At 44.1% G+C, this 22,079-nt stretch overlaps 1 protein-coding gene and 1 long non-coding RNA gene across 5 annotated transcripts in view; one reads left to right on the forward strand and one right to left on the reverse strand.

Moving 5' to 3' along the window:
- Positions 1–22,079, forward strand: part of pogzb (pogo transposable element derived with ZNF domain b) — a 39,081-nt gene that overhangs the window by 10,158 nt on the left and 6,844 nt on the right. For 2 of the 4 annotated variants that reach the window (XM_033641391.2, XM_033641392.2), the window contains exons 12-18: positions 1,266–1,400; positions 1,493–1,683; positions 1,946–2,095; positions 2,389–2,448; positions 4,560–4,672; positions 9,880–11,526; positions 11,634–11,670. In XM_033641391.2, coding sequence (XP_033497282.2) covers positions 1,266–1,400; positions 1,493–1,683; positions 1,946–2,095; positions 2,389–2,448; positions 4,560–4,672; positions 9,880–11,526; positions 11,634–11,670 — 2,333 coding nt within the window. Of the gene's footprint in view, positions 1–1,265; positions 1,401–1,492; positions 1,684–1,945; positions 2,096–2,388; positions 2,449–4,559; positions 4,673–9,879; positions 11,527–11,633; positions 11,671–17,182; positions 18,533–18,647; positions 21,636–22,079 lie in introns of those variants that run through there. The other 2 variants (XM_033641393.2, XM_033641394.2) reach the window with 2 other exon arrangements.
- LOC144464462 (uncharacterized) lies at positions 3,539–9,052 on the reverse strand. The gene is made up of 3 exons (XR_013492156.1): positions 8,829–9,052; positions 4,539–4,678; positions 3,539–4,110 (listed from the first exon to the last, which is right to left on the reverse strand). It is a non-coding gene; the product is annotated as an uncharacterized LOC144464462 (long non-coding RNA).

The raw sequence follows: 22,079 nt of genomic DNA on the forward strand, positions 1-22,079 counted from the left end.
TAGCCACTTTTACATGGCCTGTTCAAGGCAGGAATATTGCGCCGCCATGCGGCCTGGCCATGCTGTATAGGGTACGATCACAGAAAGGGGGTGCAGAGTTGTCTCACCTCTGAGCCAGAAACGGAAGTAGTAACAGCCCCAAAATGAGGTCTGTGTAAAACATAAAGCCAGAAAGACGTGACCAGGGAGGGGGAGGTGTGACGTATTGATTACCTGTTATGCAGCGGGAGATTTAAATAGCAGCTGTTAGCAGTTAGAGGCTAACTCATAGAAGAAGAACAGTGGCTGTAAATGTCTGCAAACTGGGAAAACAATGAGATTAGGAGCTCCTTACCCTCCGAGCAGAGGATGAGATTAGTTGCCATGTAACAGAGAAGCTAAACGGTTGTGATAGACATGTTATGCCATTCTTATTGTCAATTAAGTGCTGCTGACGCGTATGTTATGTCACACCATGAGGTCGATGCTGTTGTGTTACATGTCACACCTGTCACGTCTCCTGTAATTGTGTTATGCTGGGATGCAGTTTGTTATCACACATTAGAGTGGAGTGATGCCACCGTCGATTGGTTCTGTGTAAAAATGCAAAGGAAATTTTGGTAAGATAAAAAGTTTATTATGGGTCATTCAGAAGTCACGGAAAAGTTTTCAAGCCGCTCTCCTCCTGCTCTCTGTGCCCAGTTGACATAAGCTCACACAGCGGCAACAGTAGCAGCTAACATCCGACACCGAGCCGTTCAGCATTCCCAACAATCTCACACCGACACCAAAACAGCTCCACTCAGTTGTTTCATTCTTAACTAACCGTTGGATAGCCGTGTGATGCTAACCGTTAGCCCTATCACTGTGTGTGTGACAGAGCTCGCACCCCCACAGTGGGACACAGCAAATCAGTACTCTGTGTGTAGCTCTACAGAGAAGGGCTCATTTTAAATGGTCAAATTTGTGGTTAATTTGTGGTGATTTGACGGAATTGCAAGGTCGTGCAGAACTGTTGTTGCGACATCAAGGAGGGACTGTCTGTGTGACCTGTACAGGTAAACATGCTAACCTGACTAGCATAGTTCAGCTAACAGACAACAGTTGTTACACTGAGTTTATGTTCGTTATGATAGGTGTGTTGACCTCATTAGACAGTAATTACTTTGTATGGAACCAAACATCCTGCAGTGAACAGTCGGGGATCAGTTCTGTTACATCCATAATTTATGTTTCATTTTTATAAAACGTCCTCTGTGTCTCTGTCCGTCCGTCTTCTCCCTCAGGTCAACCAGGCCTTCCACTGTAACAGGTGTCGTCTTCAGTTCGTCTTCCTGAAGGACAAAATGCAGCACAAACTGGAAAACCACCGCAGCTTCCGGCGACCTGCGAGGCTCGACGGACTGCCACCAGGGTCAAAGGTCAGCTCACTAGACTCTGAACCCCTTACAAGGCTTGTCTGGACTCAAGTCCCGTCCCCGGCTGTTCTCATTATTGATTCATGTGTCTCCAGGTGACGATCAGGACTTATGGGAAGATCAGGTCTCTGGGATCAGGAGGTAGCCGACCTTTCCAGAGCCCCGCCTCCCTCATCCAGCCAATCAACATCAAGACAGAGAAGTCTCCGACCCAGAGGAGCCCTCCCTTCCAGAAATCACCTCGATCACCAACCAAGAAACCGGTCAGCCGCAGAGTCCACAACAGGTCAGACTTTCTAAAAAACCTTAAGGTTTCTCCTGAGGGTGGCGCCAGAGGGGAGTGTCATGTCGAAATCAGTTGGTCTGAACTACATGATACATAACAGATAAAAATAGTGACTTTGCCGGGGACTATTTTCAGCGGCCGATTAATCCTCATTTGCTGCTCTATCTCTCTATCAGTGTTTAAATGTTGGATACAAGTTGTATAAAAACTCATGGTAGTATCTGTATTGAGGTTAAATATTGCCTCGTCTTGTCTCTTGCAGGTCTTCCTCATATGATGGAGACCGGTTGGTGTGTTTGGAGTGTGGAACCGACGCCTCTGACTTCTCGGCTCACTACCCAACTCACGTGACCTGTCTGCTGTGTCCCTACAGCAGCTGCTGCTCCAGGGCCTACGCTACCCACATGATCCAGTGAGAACACACTCACAGTACCGCTCACTGTACTGCAGTAATAAAATAAAATGAAACTAAAAGTTAAAGGTTATTAAGAAGCCTGAAATGAAAAGCAGGTGGTGAAAGTTAAATGGAAATATATTCAAAACGCATTAATTGAAACTCTCACATTAAATTGAATAATGAACTGAAATGTTAAAATTCTCTCTCTAAACAACAACATGAATTTATTCACCATCTTCCTTGTTTCCTTTTATGATGTTCAGTCTTTATCCTCTCTGATTCTGACTCTTGTTGTTTGTTGTTTTCAGTCACCACGTGCCGCCATCCAAAGACAAAGTTCTTCCTCTGCACCGACTGCCTCCTCCATGGTGAGACCCACTGCTCATCAATCACTGATTGTTTATCGATCACTGAGCTGCGTTCAGTTTGAGTTGTGCCACTTGTTCCCAAAGAGAAAAGCAGAGCAGAGTCAGATGAAACGGAAACAAAAAATTATATAATCAATAACTATCAGACTTTCAAACAGACACCTCCTCATGTTTCATTCATGCTCACAATTCTTACAAAACTTTATTGTCCATCACAGTGTGACCGATTTGTGTTAGTGCTGCAGTGACTCAGTCTGACCTGCAGGTGTCGCTCTTCATCACTGAAACTCCTTTGACCATCACAACAAAACAGTGTACATGAATATTAATGAATGTGAATGTTAAAAACTGCAGGTTTTACTGTCTTCATGGAGAACAGATGTTTTTACATGTGGAGCTGTTTGTGTTCAGACAGTCTGAAAATGTTCTTCTTGTATCCTGCTCTCTAACGTGAAACATCTGAGTTTAAATTTAATTCTGTTCATCTTCTTCAACTTTATTTATTGGTAAAGGTGAACACACAAACTGTACAGGACCAGAGTCTGTGAACAACATACTGTACGTATCACATCTGGTCTGAATGGTAAGAATGTTGATCAGCGTTTCACACAATCAGAGGAGTTCTGATCAGATTTAAAACTAATTCAACTCAGCTTTGATTTTAACTACTGAAGCTGTTTTCTATAAATGATATCAGGCCTTATTTAGACAACCTACAGTACATGGTGTAAAGTGAGTTTAGGGCGAGTCCAACCACTTCTGCCTGTTAAACAGAGCATAATTTGGGCATGAAGTAAAGTGCAAGGGGCAAAGGGGTTGTATTTAGTCCCTTCATTATTCATAGGTGTGTTTTGGATGTAACATGAATTCAGCCCATCAGAGTGTCACCTTCCAGTCCCTTTAAAGCACACCTGGCAGCTATTTACATGGTGGATTTAGCTAGGTGGAGCAGTGAGCGGTTTTCTGCTGAGAGTAATACAGTAACAGCAGTGATGTCCCAGCAGCAATACCGTGGGACATTTAAGCGGCAAAACAGTAAACTTGACAGAGGAAACATAACTAAACTTTTAGTGTCTGAAATAATCAAGGAATTAATTCTGCTTCTGATGCATAAATGCTCTCAGCGTCTCTCTTAATGAGGAGTCAGACAGCAGCTGTGCTCTGCTCTGCTATGTTCGTGCTTTAAATAATGTGACAGCCTCTGATAACAAACCATGGCTCTACTAGAGACCGGAACATATAAAGGATGCCACAGGTTGCAGAGATAAAAAATCAGCATATTTTATTGTTTGCACAATTGGAATCAGACTTAGAGCATAAAGAAACAAAGGGAGTTGGAGATCCCGGCCAAAAGAAATAAAAGATGTGAAAGTCGCTGTGCAGCCACTCAGCGAGCCATAGCACCCAGTTCATCCCCCTAAACTAAACTAAACTAAATGGAACCAAACAAAATCTGAGAACTGAACTACCAGCCATCTCAAACCCAAACAAATGTAACAAAACCCAACAAGGTAAATGGTGCTAGGGAACAAGGCAGGAATGACAACTATCACCCACGACATCTGCTGGGCTGTTGCGGGCATGTGTCTCTGTGTCTCCCCCAATCTGCCCCTCAGCTCCCTTTGATTCTCTCCTGCCAAATTGCTCTCAGGTCCTGCGCTCCTGGAGGAAGAGATAGGGAGAGAGAAGACACAACAAACACTCAGTAGGGTGTGCAATACAGCACAAGGTCACATGTAACAAATAATATTTTCCTCGTTAATGATGGATTATTTCACCGGCCTGCAAATCATCTGTGTGTCCCTGTGTGTGTTTCTAACAGACTGTACGTACGTTGTGAACAGGCCTCTGTAGGAGCATGTTATTATCTGAATATTGCTCCCTTCAAATAGCAGGAAAATACTGCGCCATTATGACTTTTGACCAGGTTTTTGTTGATCAATGGCACAGTCGCTTTCTGCAATACGCCTAAAATGCACCTGACCACATCTCATTTAAGACCTACATGCCCATGGGCGCACAGATGGGTGCAAGTCCATTGCTACTCACATAAAGTGTTCATTATTAAAGTGATATTAATGAAAACAAACCTTTTTTATTGTGTGTTTCAGTGTGTTCCTGCTGCAGTGCTCTAACTGTGACTATAAGCCTCACACTGCAGATCAGATGGCTGACCACCTGCTGATGAACCCAGATCACTACAGGGCCACCTGTCGAACCAGGAGTAAGACTGCAACACACACACACACACACACACACACACAAACTGTGAAATCAGAGTTTAGCTGATTCACTTCCTGTTAAGATAACACAGTAATGAGTGATTTCACAAAGGATGGATTGCGGCCGCTGATAGCACCATGAATTTCACCTTGTTTGCGACAGCTATCGGCCTCGTCTGAAGGTCTGAGTCACAAAGGATACTGTACTAATGATGTCACAGTGCAAACAGGCCCATAAAGTTTTGCATCCGTGTGCAGTTTGCACCTTTTGTTGTCTGATTACAGTTATCCATGTGCCAGAGAATAATGTTGCCTAAACGCCAAGAACACAGCGGGCAGAGAAAGGGAGAGAGAAACAGAAAAGCTACAGGTTCTGACTGACGAGCTGCAGAGGCGTTCCTCTAAACTTCAGACAGGAGTTAAAATGTGACACAGAGAAACTGTATTAGGATTTAATATCCAAATCTGTCAGTGCACTTTGTTACCACCAAATCTAATAATTTCACTGTAAACTGCATGTGGCTGTTAGCGCTGGTCATTTTAAACTGAACTGCTTAAAGTAAAGTTGCGAAATCGTTTTGTGTATTTGCTTCTAATGCTTTTAATCAGAGCACAGCAGGTCGTCTGGAAACAGCACCGAATAAAAAAACTGAATGATAAATAAAAAATGTTTTCATTGTAAATGATGCAGTTTTTTTTTTAAAGAAAATAACAAATACTCTTAAACCAGACACAACTGTTTAAACTAAGTGTCTCATTTTTCCAAATTGCATCCTTCTTTCCAAGAAATTATTGAGAAACAACAGGGCTGAAAAAAATCGTAAAAGGTTGTTTATAAACTCAGTATGTTTACATGACATTAGAGGACACTGATTTATTGTGTTACTTTTAAAGTACATGTAAACATGTCAGTCTGACTGAAATCGTACTCTCAAAGTTGGACTTACACACCCAGATAATAGCCCCTTTTACACTGCCAGATTTTCCGCGAATGCTGCGAGCGTCTAGACACACAGAGCCAGAAAGGTGAGTTGATCCAAGGCGCCCAATTTTCCGCCTCGTAGGGTAGTTATATTCTAGGGATGCACCAAAATGAAAATTTGTGGCCGAAGCCGAATAATATTAAACGCTTGGCCGAATACTGAGTACCGAATAACGTTGTTTAGTTTTTCATTAGTTTTTGCAGATGAACCCCCTCCAGATTAGTGTTGTCACGGTACCAAAATTGGATCCCACTGTACGATACCAATGAAAATATCATGGTTCTGAGTAGTATCACGATACCACAACGAAAATGAGACAGATGTGCCTTTTGTCATTTATGAAAAGATAAATCACTTTTCTATAACACATCAATGATATTTCAATGGAATAAATTACTTATTAACTTATTCATACTTCAAAAACAGCATCAATAAGTGATGAACATAGGGGGTGTCAAAATAAAATAAATAAATAAAATAAGAATCAACCAGCCACCCTCCTCCCGACAAGTCCCTTCATAAGTAAAGAACAGTCCCTAAAGTGCGGTGAGGTTTGTGGGCCGTGAACGGCTCGTTTCTCCTCTGACACATCACATACCTGTGTTCGGCTGGCTCGGCTGTTCAGGTACTTCTGGGCAGTCCACACGCCAAGAAGAGGATATCATTGGTAAGCCAATGGCCGCTGCATTTGACAGGAATACATAACTGTCTGTCTGTAACCCCCGTTCAACCCACAACCGGTGGGATTCGCCTTTCGTTTCTGCTGCTGGTTGAAATCTGTAGGCTGCTCGCACAGCGTGCTGAATGATTTAAGCCTATTTTGCTCGCTCAAAACTATTTTAGCCGCAAATGCGAGTGCAGTGAGGGACGGATCGCCACATTGCCGACATTTTACTCCGCGCGTCACAGCACGCTGTTTGATTGCGTTATCAAAACACGCCGCTATTATTCGGCCTTGCTTTTAACTTATTCCACCGAATACCGAATGTGTGGTTTTTTTTGCAATATTCGGCCGAATATATTCGGTTACCAAATATTCGGTGCATCCCTATTATATTCGCGGAACCCTTTAAGTTTAAACAGACCGAGGCGGCCTTCCGCAATGGGAGGGGCTGTTGATGATGACGCAAGTGCGAACCACTGGCGGTGGATAAACAGGAAACAGCTGATAGCAGGAATTAGCGAGCAGCTAGTAGCAAGAGGGAAACACAAACCTGACAGACACTGTAAAGATGAGCAACTGGGGAGACAAGGAATTGCGCGCCCTCCTTGTCCTCGCAAATGTAGAGGCCATTAACCGTTGGATAACAGGAATGGTAAAGAACAGGCCAATTTACAAGAGAATCGCCGCCTGACCAGCCGCGGCTTCCCTCCCACGTCACTGTTTACGTCACACGCTGAGCTACACATTGTGTTACTTGCTCACGCCCCCCATTGCCCCGAAAAAGGTGCATTCTGCATAAACAAAAGTAGGTAGGTGGCATTTTGCTGCACTCCCCGATTTTGTTTTTATACTGCCAATGCTGAAAAAAGACTGATTGGACTTTCCTGCAAATTTGCACAACTCCTATCTAAAAAGGGCTAATGTGATTGGGACTCGAATTCCTCCTGCATGTATACAGTCAATCAGACCCAAACTAGCCTAGTCACTCTCCACGTGCTCCACAGTTTCCGCCCTGAAAGCATTAAATGTGTAACAGAAGAAGAGGCTGGTAACAACATGGAGAAATCTATATCCAGAGCCGTGTATTTTTGGACGGACAAAATGTACAGAGCTGTAAAGTTGTCCACCATGATACCAGTTAACTTGTTAATCGATTGTTTGTTCTGTGACGTAATAGGTCAACAGGAAAAAGGTCCAATCATAACAAGCTGAAAGGGGGCATATCTCCACCTATCATAGAAGAGTCGGACATAGTTTGGTTATTAAAACAAATCCCCTCCCCTGCTTGTATACTGGGACAATGACAGAAGTCCAATTAAATGGCCTAGTTGAACTATAACCGTAAACATACTGAATTTTAATCATGATGTCTCTCTCACTCCAGAGTCTAACACCAAAGATCCTGCAGGCATTTGAACCTTTATTGACTTACTGATATCAGAGATAGATCCATATTTGTAATTCCTCCTGTTACAAGTTCATTTTATTATATTGTATTAAGAAGCTTCGCTTTTCTCAGATCTGCTCCTGTTTGAATTTTATTTTAACCTTGACAATCAGTCTGAGGGTCAACACCAGATTTAAGTCACTGATTTAGAGTTGTGTAAACAGGCTGTTAGAAGTCACCTAAATGTGTGTGCTCCATCTTAACTGATGGGATCACCACCACAAACTAAAACCTTGATTAGATGGGCTGCATATCTCACAATGTCTCATAATGATAACATAAGGATCTGGTTATTAGTAAATGAATGAATGAATGTTTCTGTAACATGACCTCCTGACTTAATCAGCTCTTCTACATAACACAGACTTCCAGCTGGTCACAAGTTCAGTGTTACAGTGTCCAAAGTCAATATTTCACCCAGTAACCAGTGTTCGTGTGACCTGTTGTCGCAGTTTAACTTGGACTGACAGGACCTGATTGCATTCAGGCAGTATGTATTTCATAATATTCGCTCAGATAAAAATTAAGGTCAAAAGAGGGACTGCTGCAGATCTGATAAAAGCTGTAAAACATCTACAGATTTGACATCAGCCAACTGAACTTTAGTTTTTCAGCTCTCAGCTTTTCCTCCTGCGTGCTCTGTGTCTCTTAAATCAACCCTTTCCTAGTGGGGGGGTCTGACAGTGTGCTCCTGGCTTCAGCCGGAGCCAAAGTAAATAAAACTGACCCGCGTGAAGGTTCAGTCTCGCTCCTTGACGCCATGACGCCGTAGAAATAAACAGTATTGTATCTGGAACAGTGTGTTTACACATCAAGATGGCTTCCAACATGATTTGCTGCCAGTTTAGAGAAGAATCATTGTGTTAACTTCTAAAATTTATTACCCTCAAAAACATCCAGAGAAACTTCTCTAATGACTCCTTCAGCCCGTCCACGTCTCCACAGTCAATCAGTGTGTTCTGATCAATCATCCTGTCGCAATAAATCTCTGAATACCACACTAACCCTGGTTCTTGTTTTGTTACACTGGCTTCCTGGCAAATTTAGGAATGAATTCAAAATACTTTCAGTGCCTGATGTAGTTTCCCAGTGAGCTCTGGATCCCAATCAGGTGTAGGGTTTGTTACCAAAACTGCAGGGGCTCCTATACAACCGGTGCCAAAATGACTCGCAGCCCAGATTTTGGTGGCTCACTTAAGTGCAGGATTGTTTCGAGAGAGGAAGAGAGAGAGTGTGTGTGCGTACGTGGCGGAGGACAGTGAGGCTGCAGCTCACGGAGCAGACAGTGTGAAGTATAAATAAATGCCTAAACTCAAGAGCCAAGCCAAGCTCGAGTGTGTTGTTTGCCCCTTGCTGATGAAAGTGAAGATGGTTCGCCTTGAAGTTCGTTAGCGAAGTTAGCCTCCCATTGGAACCTGACCAGACTCATTTAAGGTGGACTGTCAAGGTTGACCAGCTATATTCTCATTGTTGTGACGAGCTCAGCCGCTCTTTAACCGATAATGAAGAAATGTCCACCTGCTGAGTCTCTCCTGAGTTATGGAGACAATTATTGGTCATTAGAAGCAGTAGTAGTAGTAGTATTACTGTATTGTAACTTTCTAGTGTTATTATAGTTGGGTGAGGTTTTATTTATTAAATAAACGTGTTAATAGTGTTATATGTATTCAGAATTATATATTTAATCATACTTTAAACTGAAGAATTAAAATATTTTTATATTAATATATTTTTCAAATTTGCCTTTGCAATAAAAAAGCAACGATGGGTCGGGGTTTGAACCCTGGGGAAGCCCTTCTGTGTGGAGTTGCATGTTCTCCCCATGTCAGTGTGGGTTTTCAATACAATTATGGCGTACCTCCATCAGGCGCTGCTGCAGCACCACTCCCTGTTTGTCTCGACTAGCTGGGTAGATGTTCTGTTGTGGAGAAACCGAGAGTTCGACACTTACTGAAACCAGATCAGCAGTGAAGAAATGGATTGTGCTGCAGGAGATTTGAAAAGTCTCTACAGATCTTTGAGTTTTAAGTTAGTTATAAGGAACACTGAATTTGTTTTGATATTGATGTTACCAGAAAAATGATAAATCAAAGTTAATTTGTCTCTTCTTTTCAGCCTACATTGAACCTGATATCCAGTTCTGCCACAGTGAAGATCAGCACTCAGAAGAAAGGGAAACAGCCCAGAACAAGGACTTGCCTGATCCATCCTGGAGGTTAGCAGAGTGTTGGAAAAATCCATCAGAGAGCAACAGCTCCAAGTCCCCCATCATGTCGTTCACACAGACCAGTGGGCCTCGTCACTTCCTGTCCAAGAACACGGACGCCATCGACTTCTTTAACCTGCTCTTTCCTTCAGCACTCGTAGAGCTGATCACCAATGAGACCAACACCCATGTCAAGACCTCTCAGTTCCTGGGCGCCTGCTACCCAGACTGGGTCCCTGTCACAACCCATGAGATCAAAGGTTTCATCGGCCTGGTCATTCTGATGGGGATCCAGAATCTTCCTGACCTTTCACATTACTGGTCCTGGAATCACTACGACAATAGCTATACCTTCTACCGCGCCATGAGCTTCAAACGCTTCAAGCAGATTGCTGCCAGTATCCGCATGGGCAGCTTTGCCACAGATGAGTATCGTGGCATCAGCAACCCCAGTGACCCGCTGCACATCTTCAGGCAGATGCTGGATATTCTGGGTGGAGCTATGTGGGACGCCTACAAGCCGAATTGCTGCCTGAGCATCGACAGAGCGCTGCTGCCCAGCTTGGAGGAGGAGCGCTGCAATGCCAAAGGGAATCCAAAGACCCAACCTCAGGTGTGGCTGCTCTGTGATTCCAAGTCCGGCTACTGCCACCGCTTCTTCATCCAGGTGGGGGAGAAGGTGGGCCAGGAGCCGGGCTTCACTGTGGTGCCGGAGCTGGTGAAGGATCTGGAGGACAAACACCACCAACTTTACCTGGCTAATTCGCTTATGTCTGTCCCACTCATGCAGAAGCTTCTGGACCAGGGCATCTATGCCTCCAGCTCCTTCCCTCCACGTAATTCCATCCTGCCCAAAGAGCTGTGGGAGGAGGGCCAGCTTGAGAAACCTGGGGACTTCCTGCAGAAACAGTTTGGCCCCCTGCTGGCCACTCGCTGGAGGGACACTAAAGAGATGGGCTGCCTGTCAACTAATGCAGCTCCAGGTGAACAGGACACTGTTTGGAGGAGGTCTCAGACCAAAGCGGGTGAACTGGACCCCATTGCCCGCCCCATAGCTTTCAGCCTCCTGCAGGAGAACATGCGAGGGGTTGACATCTGCAAACAGTTGCTAGCCTGCAACCCTCTGGGAGGAATCCCTCAGGACCGACACTGGCGCAGCCTCTTTTGGTTTCTGGTCAACCTGAGCATTGTCAACGCCTTCATCGTGCTGCGGGAGAGCCGCAAAGAGAACCCACCGGCCTGGGTGCAAGACGGCCTTTTTACTCAAGTTAACTTCAGAAAGCGATTGGGAAACCAGCTCGCCAAATGTGCTCAGAAATACTTTGAGACCATGGAGATTGCCAGCTCGCGCGGGATGAGGGTGGAGGCACCAGAGGAAAAGGTTAAAGAAAGACACAGGATGGTGAAGCTTAGCGCAATCTCCAAGAGGTGCAAAAACTGCAACTTGAAGAACATCCGCCATGAGAGTGTGTACGGCTGCGTCATCTGTCAAGCAAACCTGTGCAATCAGTCCAACTGCTTCTGGGAATATCACGGCCTGTCACCTGTAAACAAAGGTCCGTATTATAAACAATTAATTTCAAAAGGTTAAGAAGTTTATTTGTAACTGTTTGACTTTGCATGATTAAAGATTCTGACAACAGATGTTTGATGTTTATAACAGGATCAGCAAAAGTTGGATTTATCAAGGACAAAATAAGGTAATCTTTTTCCTTTAATCTATCCACATACAACATTTATTCCCCTTATTTATTTAATATGCTGTTAATTTCGGAACATGCTGATGTAATAAAACTTAGGTACACAGCCATGCTGTATTTAAGTGGTAACTCAAGGTTCCAGAGTGAGACCATTTTAGTCGCACATGCAACCAAAAATCAGTGCAATTAATTATTTTTATTGGTTTCACTGGTGAGCTTTACATGTCGTGTCTGGGTGTGTATTTGTGAAACCACACTGTGCTCCCCCTCGAGCGACATTGTAACCTTAAAACATACCAGTAATTCATAATGAAGAGGATTGTTGACCTTTTTTGTCAATAAATACGCTGTGATGCTCGCTACATCAGTCTCTGGCCCAGCCCAGACCCGACATCATCAACCCTGTCCTCAGTACAATGCCCAATCCTGACCCAACATCTTCAGCATTTGCATTTACATTATGTGTTAAAAAGTTGCTGATGTATAAGGAAACTATCCTAAAAAGTAACTTAAAATGTATTATTGCAGCGCAGAAAGGCCCAGTGAAAGTTCTTGGGTGCACCCAAATGAAAGCGTTGGGTGTATCTGTGCAATCGATGTAAAAAGTTAGTCTGGAGCCCTGTAACTCATCTGACGTGTCTGGAAAACTTCGAATTTTCGAATGATGCAAACCATTTCAAGACACAGTCACAACAGCAGGTACAATCCACAGCTCAGACCACCATCAAATAAACAAATTCACCCATGAAGCCTCATTATGATCCACTGAACAATAACATTCCAACAGAAAGGATCCTGATACATTAGCAAAGGTCCAGATATCCAATCCAGCAAAACATTATTAGATCAACAATACCTACAGACTGCTGTTGGATTACTTCAATTTAGCCGGCAGATGTACCTAATTTTCCACATATTCTCCATCATATCTCCTGTTTGCAATAACATTACCAATATCTTGGTATGAGAACGGCGACTGCGCTCTGACCTTTGGATTGACACCTCGCTTGACTCAATAGGAGCTTCCAAGTCCTGTCCATAGTCTACAATAGCCAACAAGAGCTGTCGAAAGGAAGTGCCTGACCCTCTTCATTAATGTTAACACCAAGCCAATATTAACTGATGTGCTAATGACTGACACTTTATATAGCCAATGACATTCCGAAAATGAAGATATGCAGTATCAGTGGGTTGATTTAAAGCCACAACAAGGAAGTCTGCGCGTAAAGGGAGAACTACCTGCTGCCAGTGCCATTTGTGTTCGTTTGTAAAAGGCAAAAAGTGTGGGTTCTGAGAGTTTTGGAGACTTTGGAGAGGAATAATGGTGAAAAGTACAGGGAAAATGAATTATACACTCCAAGCAGCGCTGGAAGAATATACTCCTTGTGAAAGCATCGAAATATCTGACGAAGAGAGCAAAATGCTGTCTGTTGACTCCAAGGCATTGGCAATGTTTCTGCAGGAAGGAGACATTACTCTTGACAAGTAAGTATTTTATTATTATAATTATAACAATATAGTGTATATATTACTGTACATTTCAATGTAACTAAGCTTTAGTTTAAGTTATGGATACACATATTGTAGACTGTCTTTCCCCGTGTCCTTCACACTGAGCCTGCTGACCTCTTGGGGCAGGGCTCCAGACTAACTTTTCACCACCATACCAAAACCGTTCTGAAGAACAATTTAAACCATCCCTAAGTCAATGTTAGCCATTCAAAAATCAAAATATTGTTTCTTCACTTTTGTTATCTTTAGGGATGCCCAGAATATATTTGACCAGTTACACATGCCGTTCTGTAAGTTAATTTTGCTACCCTTCAGTTTACTGCACTGTACGCCACCTGGGTCTGGTGGGAGCTAGCTAGCGCCAGTCATTCAGCAATTACCACTAGTAACAGCGGTCCAACCTAACAGCGCTGCTGGAGAAACGTTGCGCCCACCCTCAGGTCTCCCCACAGGTCTCACTGTAAGTAAGCAATTTCATTTCTAGCTGCAAAATCCCCTTTTATTGTTAATCATGTTATCACTGTTAGCACCGTTAGCATTGTAAGCAGGCTAGTGGTGCAAGTTAACAATGTTACTGGGTTTTGCGGCTCAAAATGAAGCAGCTTGCTCACCAGAGCTACCTGGGGGGAGACTTAATGATGGCCAAATTGTTTCCACAGCAATGCAGTCCAGCCACCACAACGGTGTTTCTAGCAGCAATAGTGAATGAGTTAGTTTTCCATTAGTGCATGAAATGTTCAGATGGTCTTTCGGTTTTTATTTTCAGTTCTCATCACACAGGTATATCATATTATTCTGAGCTGCAGTGATGGAATCAGAGTGTAAAATCAGCCACCTCGGTAGCTAACGTTATCTCTCCAGGAATGAAAATAAACTTTGCAAAATGAAAATGCATTCAAAATCAAAGGCAGCCAAATAATCCGCAGAGGTCTCCTCTTCTCCAAAACAATCAGACCCAGACTGGGATATGGCCAAGATGGGCTTCTCTGACACTCTTCGGTTGACAGAAGACCTCCAAGCGGGGGGGGGGACGGACTGGAGCTACCGCTAACGTTAACTCAACTTGTCTCTCTGATAACTTAAGAGTTGACTAGAATCTTTTTTCTGGTTAAAACTTAGCTAAGAGCGACCAAAATCAATAAAAAGGTGACAATGACGTGATTTGAAACAGAAAGATAGTAGTTGGCTGGAAATGTCTCAATGTCTGGCTATCCTGCTGACAGTCGATGCTTGTGGAAAACTCTGTAATGAGCAATGCTGCCAGCCAGCTAACTCCCAGATGTTGCGCAGAGCGGCTAAGGCCAGCTAACCAGTGGAGACCAGAGGGTGGACAATGGGTACTATGTTTCCGCATGCTAATGCAGCTAGTTGGTTGTTTGTCAGCAAAGCCAGCAGAAAATAAAATAAAAGACAAACATAACATTAAAACTTCACCTCTGAGGACACAGCCCCACTCAGGCTGAGTAAGGTACCCGAGACGTCCCTCTTCTCAACAACGTTTTCCAGCTACTCCTGGGGATCCCGAGGCATTCCAAGGTCAGATGAGATATATATAAAAAAAAAATCATATTCTGGGTCTGCCTAGGAGCCTCCTACCAGTTGGACTGAGGGCTAACTGAGGGCGCCCAGTAGGCAACCCAATCACAACTACCCCAAGATACTTTAATTCCTTTGCGTGGGGCATTAACTCTACCAACCCAGCATGGGCAATCCATCATTTTCCAGAAGAAAACCATGGCCTCAGACTTGGAGATGCTGACTCTCATCCCGACTGCTTCACACCCGGCTGCAAACCGCCCCAGTGCATGCTGGAGGTCATGGTGTGATGACGCCTACAGAACTACATCATCTGCAAAGAGCAGAGATGCAATCCAGCCCATCCAGACACTGTTCCACTGGCTGTGCCTTGAGATCCTGTCCATGAATATCACAACGAGGATCAATGGTAAGGACAACCCTAGCAGAGGCCAGCACCCACTGCAAAAGTGTTTGACTTGGAAAGTATACAAACACAGCTCTTACTTTGGTTATACAAGGACTGGATGGGTCGTAGCAGCAACCACGACACCCTGTATTCCAGCAATACCCCCCACAGGACTTCAAGGTGGATGCAGTTGTAAGCTTTCTCCAAGTCCAAAACGCACAAGTAGACTGGATGAGCAAACTCCCACGACCCCTCCAGCAGCCCTGCAAGAGTAAAGAGCTGGTCCACTGTTCCACAGCCAGCATGGACTAAAGAGCTGGTCCACTGTTCCACAGCCAGCATGGACTCTATACTGCTCCTCCTGAACCTGAGGCTCGACAGTCGGTCAAAGCCTCCTTTCCAGCGCACTGGAATAAACTATCCCAGTGAGGCTGAGCAGTGTGATTCCCCGGTAATTAGAGCACTCCCGCTAGTCCCTTTTTTTAAAAATGGGAACCATCATCCCAGTCTGCCTCTCCACAGGCACTGTTCCCGACCTCTGTGCAACACTGAAAAGGCATTTCAACCAAGATGGCCCAGTATTTTTAACCGTTAATGGGTGTCAGGCTTCGGAAAGCAAAATTAAATTAAACTGATATCCCTAGTTTAAGTGGAGCAGTTTGTAATCTATAACAGCTACGTACACCTTTTGTTAAGAAAGTACAAGGACCTCTGCAGTGTACTTCAGTGCAGAGCATGAGTAAATGTATGTGGTTATTTCCATCTCTGACAGAGGTGTCTGTAACTCCAAATTCAAAGTCCTTTTACCACCTAACTGTACTCAGCTGAAGTACTTCAGCACATTTTAGTGTAAACTTGTCTTTTCAAATTAAACTGCAGTCCACTATTTAACACTTCAGTGTCCTCTGTACAGAAACTCTCAGTTCTGCTGTGTGTAGCTTAGTCAGCTGTTAGCTTTGATAGTATGTTATTTACTATAGCTCTACCAGCCGTTAGCTCCTTCAGCTAAACACAACACAGGACTTTGCTGCTTACCGGTTGCTAACAGCTAACTTGCTCTCCTGATGATTTTAACATGGCTTTGCTGTTCACAGTATAATGTTATCAGGGGAATAGCAGGGTGCATACCCTGGACACGTCAGTAGTGAGTTAAGTGGATCCTTCTGTATTTTAACGCGTTAGAGATGCAGGACTGGTCCTGCCAACAAGCTCTTTGTGACTGAGGAGATAGATGGGCTGGTACTGCTGGAACATTTGAGAATCTTCATGTTTTCATAGGTCTTGCACTGAATAGCAAGTCACTTAAAGTAACATCATCAAGATGTGCTTTGTTTTGGTTACCCCTCAGTTCAGTTCATCATCTGCTGAGCAATTGTTTCATACACGTATGGGAATCTCTTTTGTCCTGGCTAGCCAGCTAACTGCGTAAGCGTGCAGAAATATCATGCCCACAACACACCCTCTGAAAGCATAGTGTCCACTGCCAGCCCTCCAGTCTCCACTTGTCAGCTAACGTTAGCCTTAGCTGCTCAGCTCTGTGCACCAACTGGATCTGATGGGAGCTAGCTAGAGGCGCCACTCATTTGTGATCACCACTGGAAACGCTATCCTGGTGGCAGGATGCCATTGCTGTGGGGTTGCTGCCACCTTCCGGTCTCCCCCAGGTAACTCCAGAGAGTGAGCAGCTTCATTTTGAGCCGCAAAACTCCTTTAGCACTGTTTAACTATATTAGCACTGCTAGCCATGCTAACGGTGCTACAAGTGATAATTAACAATACTAAACAGTGTTTGTGGCTCAGAATAGAGGTGCTTGCACACTCGATTGCTGGTTAGCTCTCAACAGACCTGATTGGTGCAGTAAATTGAAGAGAAGCAAAATCAACCTATAGACTGGTCTACATAACAGTCAGAAATATTCTTAGCAGTTAACCGATCAACTTTTACTGTGTGCACAGCTGACGTGTGAGGCACCAAGTGGATCAAGTAGAATGTAGAGAAGATGGTAAAGTTTTAATGATGGAATTTTTTGTCTAGTTTGGCAAATGACTAAGTGTTGTTTCTTTATTTCCACATAGTAGAAAATCATCTGATGAAGATTCAGATACAAGTTGGGAACCGGATACTTCTCCAGTTAGCAAGCGGCCACGTACAGAGGAGCAGCAGGACAGTACCTCATCAGGAGAGGAGTCCTATTCCCCAAATCGCTCAAGAAGTAGTGCCAGCAGGAGACCAAGAGGCAGAGGACGGGGCAGAGGACGAGGACGAGGACGAGGGAGAGGGAGATGGAGAGGCAGCCACAGTCAAACTAGGTTGTCAACCAGTACATCTGGAGAGAAATGGAATGATGCTGACGACCTAGACATAACACCACCACAGCCCACCTTCAAACCCTCCCGTCCACCAGGACCCCAGCTCAAATGTTCATACCCATACACGGCCCTGCAGCTTTTCCAGCTCTTTTTTACTAACTCTATTTTAAAGACAATAATTCAAAACACCAATGACTTTGGCTTGAGGCACCACTCAACACGCGCCGACCCATGGATCGATCTGACATTACAGGACATGTTTTCATTCATGTCCTTGGTCATCTTCATGGGTGTAGTAGTATGCCCCACATATACTGATTATTGGCGAGGGGGTAACCTCTATAGCTTGAAGTTCCCAAGAGGGGTAATGACCAGTAAGATGTTTGAGAGGATCTGCAAGTCCCTTCACCTCAGTAGCTCAGTGAAGGAGGCTGCTAACAGGAGGAGGAGAGGCACAGCAGCCTTTGATCATCTTTGCAAAATAAAGCCCCTCTATAAGGAGATGAGGGAAGCCTGCAAAAAGAGCTATCATCCTAACCAGGAAATTGCCATTGATGAGCGAATGGTTGCCCCCAGCTCCCACACTGGGCTAAAACAGTATGTGAAAGATAAGCCTGTTTGCAGGGGATATAAACTCTTTATTTTGGTGGACTCCAAGAGTGGTTATACGTGGGACTTCCTTGTCCACAAGGGAAACATCCAGGGCAACAGTGGCAAGGGACTCAGTTATGAGTCAGTGATGGAGCTAATGGACACACAAAGGCTGGGCACCGGCTACAAGCTCTTTGTCGACAGTTTTTTCACAAGTTCCACCCTTTTCCGTGACCTCCTTCATAAGAGGATCTGGGCGTGTGGAACCATCCGCAGAAACAGAATTGAATACCCCAAAACAAACGACAACAGTCTGGACTCAAAGTCTCCCTGCGGAAGTATACGGTGGATCAGGAAGGACTCCGTCCTCTTTGTCCATTGGCGAAACCAGAGGGACATCTTCATTTGTTCAACACTCCACACAGCTCATGAGGAGGACATAGTGCAAAGGAGAGTCCAAGGTGCTGATGGGCACTCTGTGCTGAAGAACATCCCTGTTCCACTAGCAGTGAAGGATTACAGCCGGTACGTAGTGTGCATTCAACTGTGTTTCATGCCCTTTGCAATGTAGTGATTTGTGTGCTTGATATTTATGTTTTGATTTATTTTTCTCAATGTTATGTTTTTTCTGTTCATCCAGGTGCACGAGTAGAGTGGATCTCAATGACAGCCTGGATAGGTACTACACAATCCTCCACAAGACCAGGAAGTGGTATAAGTGGTTCTTTTATCATTTCCTGGACATTGCAATCGTGAATGCCTTTCTCCTCCACAAAGAAATTGCAAAGGTTCAAGGATGGCTACCTAAGACTCAAAAGGTGTTCAGAGAAACCCTCGCTCAGGAGCTGGCAGAGGCAGGGTCTACCGCTGATGAACCACCACCACCTCCTGACGCACCACATCACAGGCCAGTGCACATCAGTGGGCACAGCACCACCGGTCGGCTGAAGTGCAGGCACTGCCAAATGAAGACACCCGTGAAGTGCTCCTCCTGTGATGTGCCGTTGTGCTTAATTCCCGGTCGTGACTGCTACAATACCTGGCATGATGCGCAAAAACTGTAAAAAGTATCATTGTGAAACCTGTGAATGAAAATGAATTGTTTTGTGTTAATTTCTGTAAAAACTGCTTTTTAACCACAAACACTTTGTGACTCTTTTATATGCACAAAGTGTAGTTTGCTTTTGCTTCAGCTGCGGTGTGTCAGCAATACTGACAGTGAATCTGAACATGAGATGGGATATTTCTAAGTGTTATCTTTAATTAAAGCCCAAAATTACGAATGTGCGTTTTAGACTAGTCGCCTTTTTATTCTAGGTATACAACCATGGTTACCAAGGGTTCTATGGAGTCTCCAATTTTTATTTTATTTTGAAAACTCCAAGACACAGCTATTTATAATTTCCCTTTGGCTGGGCAGATCACCACTGGGACCTTTCTCGGTCTTTGGCTGGAACGAGATCCCCCGTGGTGATGGAGTGAACGTGGGACTGACTCGTAATGCCCCCAAGTACCATGTGTGGAAACCAGCTGCAAGAATTATTCTGTCCACCAGGAGGAGCGGTGATGAAAGAAGCAGTTTACTGCACCTGATATCAGTTGTTCTTAAATTTGATGTATATGAGGTAGTCTGCTTCCCACACTGAGCACACTTCTAATGATTGTTTTCATTATTCATTTACTTCACTGTATATTAAAGATGGGCAACATTTGCCCAGAAGTGAGGCCATAACTGATCGATCACCCCCGGGTAGCTGGCTGGTTGTATAGGTCATTAACCCTGCTCCGTCCATGTTAATGGGCCAAATTAAAAGATCAAAGTGCACGTCAGATGTTTTGGTTATTAATGGCACTGCTTGCGATTGGTCGCACAGTGGAAACTCAATACTGCAGTAAGATTACTACACTATTACTATACTACTATCACTTTCTCAGGAGAGGGTATGATAAGATGCAGTCTGCCCTAGTCCTTTGTGGTGGCAGCAGCGTACCAGATGATGATGGAGGAGATGAGGATGGATCTGGTGATGGCAGTGTAGAAATGCACTATCATTGTCTTTGGAAGGTTGAACTTCTTCAGCTGCCAAAGGAAGTACATCCTGAGCTGTGCCTTTTTGAGTGAGCTAATGTTCAGCTCCCACCTAAGGGGGTTATCACACAGAAATGAGACACTAGAGACGCGGACACTTCAAAGACGCTTGAAACGCTGGAAGCGCTTATTCAATGCGCGCTAGCTACTGGCGTCTGATGCTCAAAAAGTTGAAAATATTTTAACTTTTCAGCGTCTACGTGCGTCTAAAAAGAAGCGTTTACAAAAATGCGTCTAAAAAGATGCCAGAAAAACACCTGTCTAAAAAGACTCTTGAATGCCGGTCAGACGCGCCGTATCATAGGAAAACAATGGTTTTACTGGCGTCGCGTTTCTAGCATTTCATCTCGGTGTGATCACCCCCTAAGGTTCCTGAGTGATGAAGGAGCCCAGAAAGTGGAAGAACTCCAAATGGTTGACTGGGGAGTCACACAGAGTGATGAGGGCAGGTGGGGCTGTGTTCTGACAGAAATCAGCAATCATCTCCACTGTCTTGCGGGCATTTAGTTCTGAATTGTTGTCACTAAGATGTCAATTTCACAATGGTGCGCAGACTCATCCCTACTAGAGATGAGCTGACTGAGAGCTAGCAGGCTGGTGACTGGAGTTGCAGCCGTCGGTATACAGAGGAAAGAAGATGTGTTTGCCCAGCTTCATGTGCTGCTTCCTATCAGACAGAAAGTCTAATAGGAAGTCCACAAACAGGATCCTGGCGTAGGTTCCTGGGGAGTTCAGGTGCTGGAGGATGAAAAGGAGGGCCATGTTGACTGCACTGTCTACATACCTGTTGGCTCTATAGGTGATATGTATTGGATCCAGGAGTGGGTTGTTTTTGAAATTAGACAGAACAAGGTGCTTAAAGAACTAAAGAACCACTGAGGACAGGGAGATATGTCTGTAGTCGTGAAGTCCTGTGATCCTTGTTTCTTTTGGGGGATAGGGATGATGGTGAAGGTTTTGAAGCAGCCTGGTACATGGTATTGCTCCAGTGAGGTAAGATGTGGAAACATGCCACGCACCAGCCTGCTTCAAAAAATGAACCTGAAATGAGCAAACACACTCTGGAAACCAACTGAAACTAAACTGAAAAATAGAAATAAAAACTTGTGAAAATACTGAACTATAATAACTCTACTGCAGAGAATGCTACTGCACAGACTCGTTAACACAAGATGGCAGTGTCCGAATCTTTGATATTTTGGCTTCATTTTTGTACAGTGAGACAAGGTGGAGACACGATCTTTATATACAGTTATTGGTTAATGTCATGATCAGATCATGAAAATATCCTGAAGTGGTTTGTGAAACCCTGATATGGATTGTTTTGGGGTTTTTTTAGAAAAAAGTGGTGGTGAGATGGCTGACTGAGTTACTATTTATATCTTCTGTTCTTCCCATGAAAGCTTCTTAAACAGGTCGGCAACCTATGGCTCCGGGAGTGGTTCTTACATTCCCCAATTGTAAAAATGTGTAGCCTATACACTGAAATGTTGTATTATTTTGTATACACTGAATAAAAATGTTTTAACATCTTGTCAACTAAAATGTGCGTCATCTGTGGCCCGCAGCTTTTCCTCCCAATGGGTTAAGTCGTGAGTCTCCCTCATAGACTGTATAATTACGATGGACGACATATCAGCTCCCAACAAGTGAAGCCATAACTTCTCAATTGCCCCCTGGTGGCTGACGACAGTATGGGGTCATAAAACCCTGCCCTCTTCATGTTAGCGGAGGAGCATGGGCCACACTAAAAGAAAAAAAAGATACTAGTGATACCAAAGGTTGCAAACTGCTGCTCAAAGAGATGTATGCAGAGGTTTTTTTCTTTGCATTTTTTATTTCTCTGGGCCAATAATAACAAAAGTCAAATGTTTTTTCTCCTGACAGACCCCATAGTTTATAAAAGATAGGCCTCTACCAAATGGTTGAGAAGTCACTTCATGGTATTTGTAAAACAGAAACACAAAATCCAAATTACATTAT

Source organism: Epinephelus lanceolatus, chromosome 10 (genome assembly GCF_041903045.1).
Source record: "Epinephelus lanceolatus isolate andai-2023 chromosome 10, ASM4190304v1, whole genome shotgun sequence".
Lineage (NCBI taxonomy): Eukaryota > Metazoa > Chordata > Actinopteri > Perciformes > Serranidae > Epinephelus > Epinephelus lanceolatus.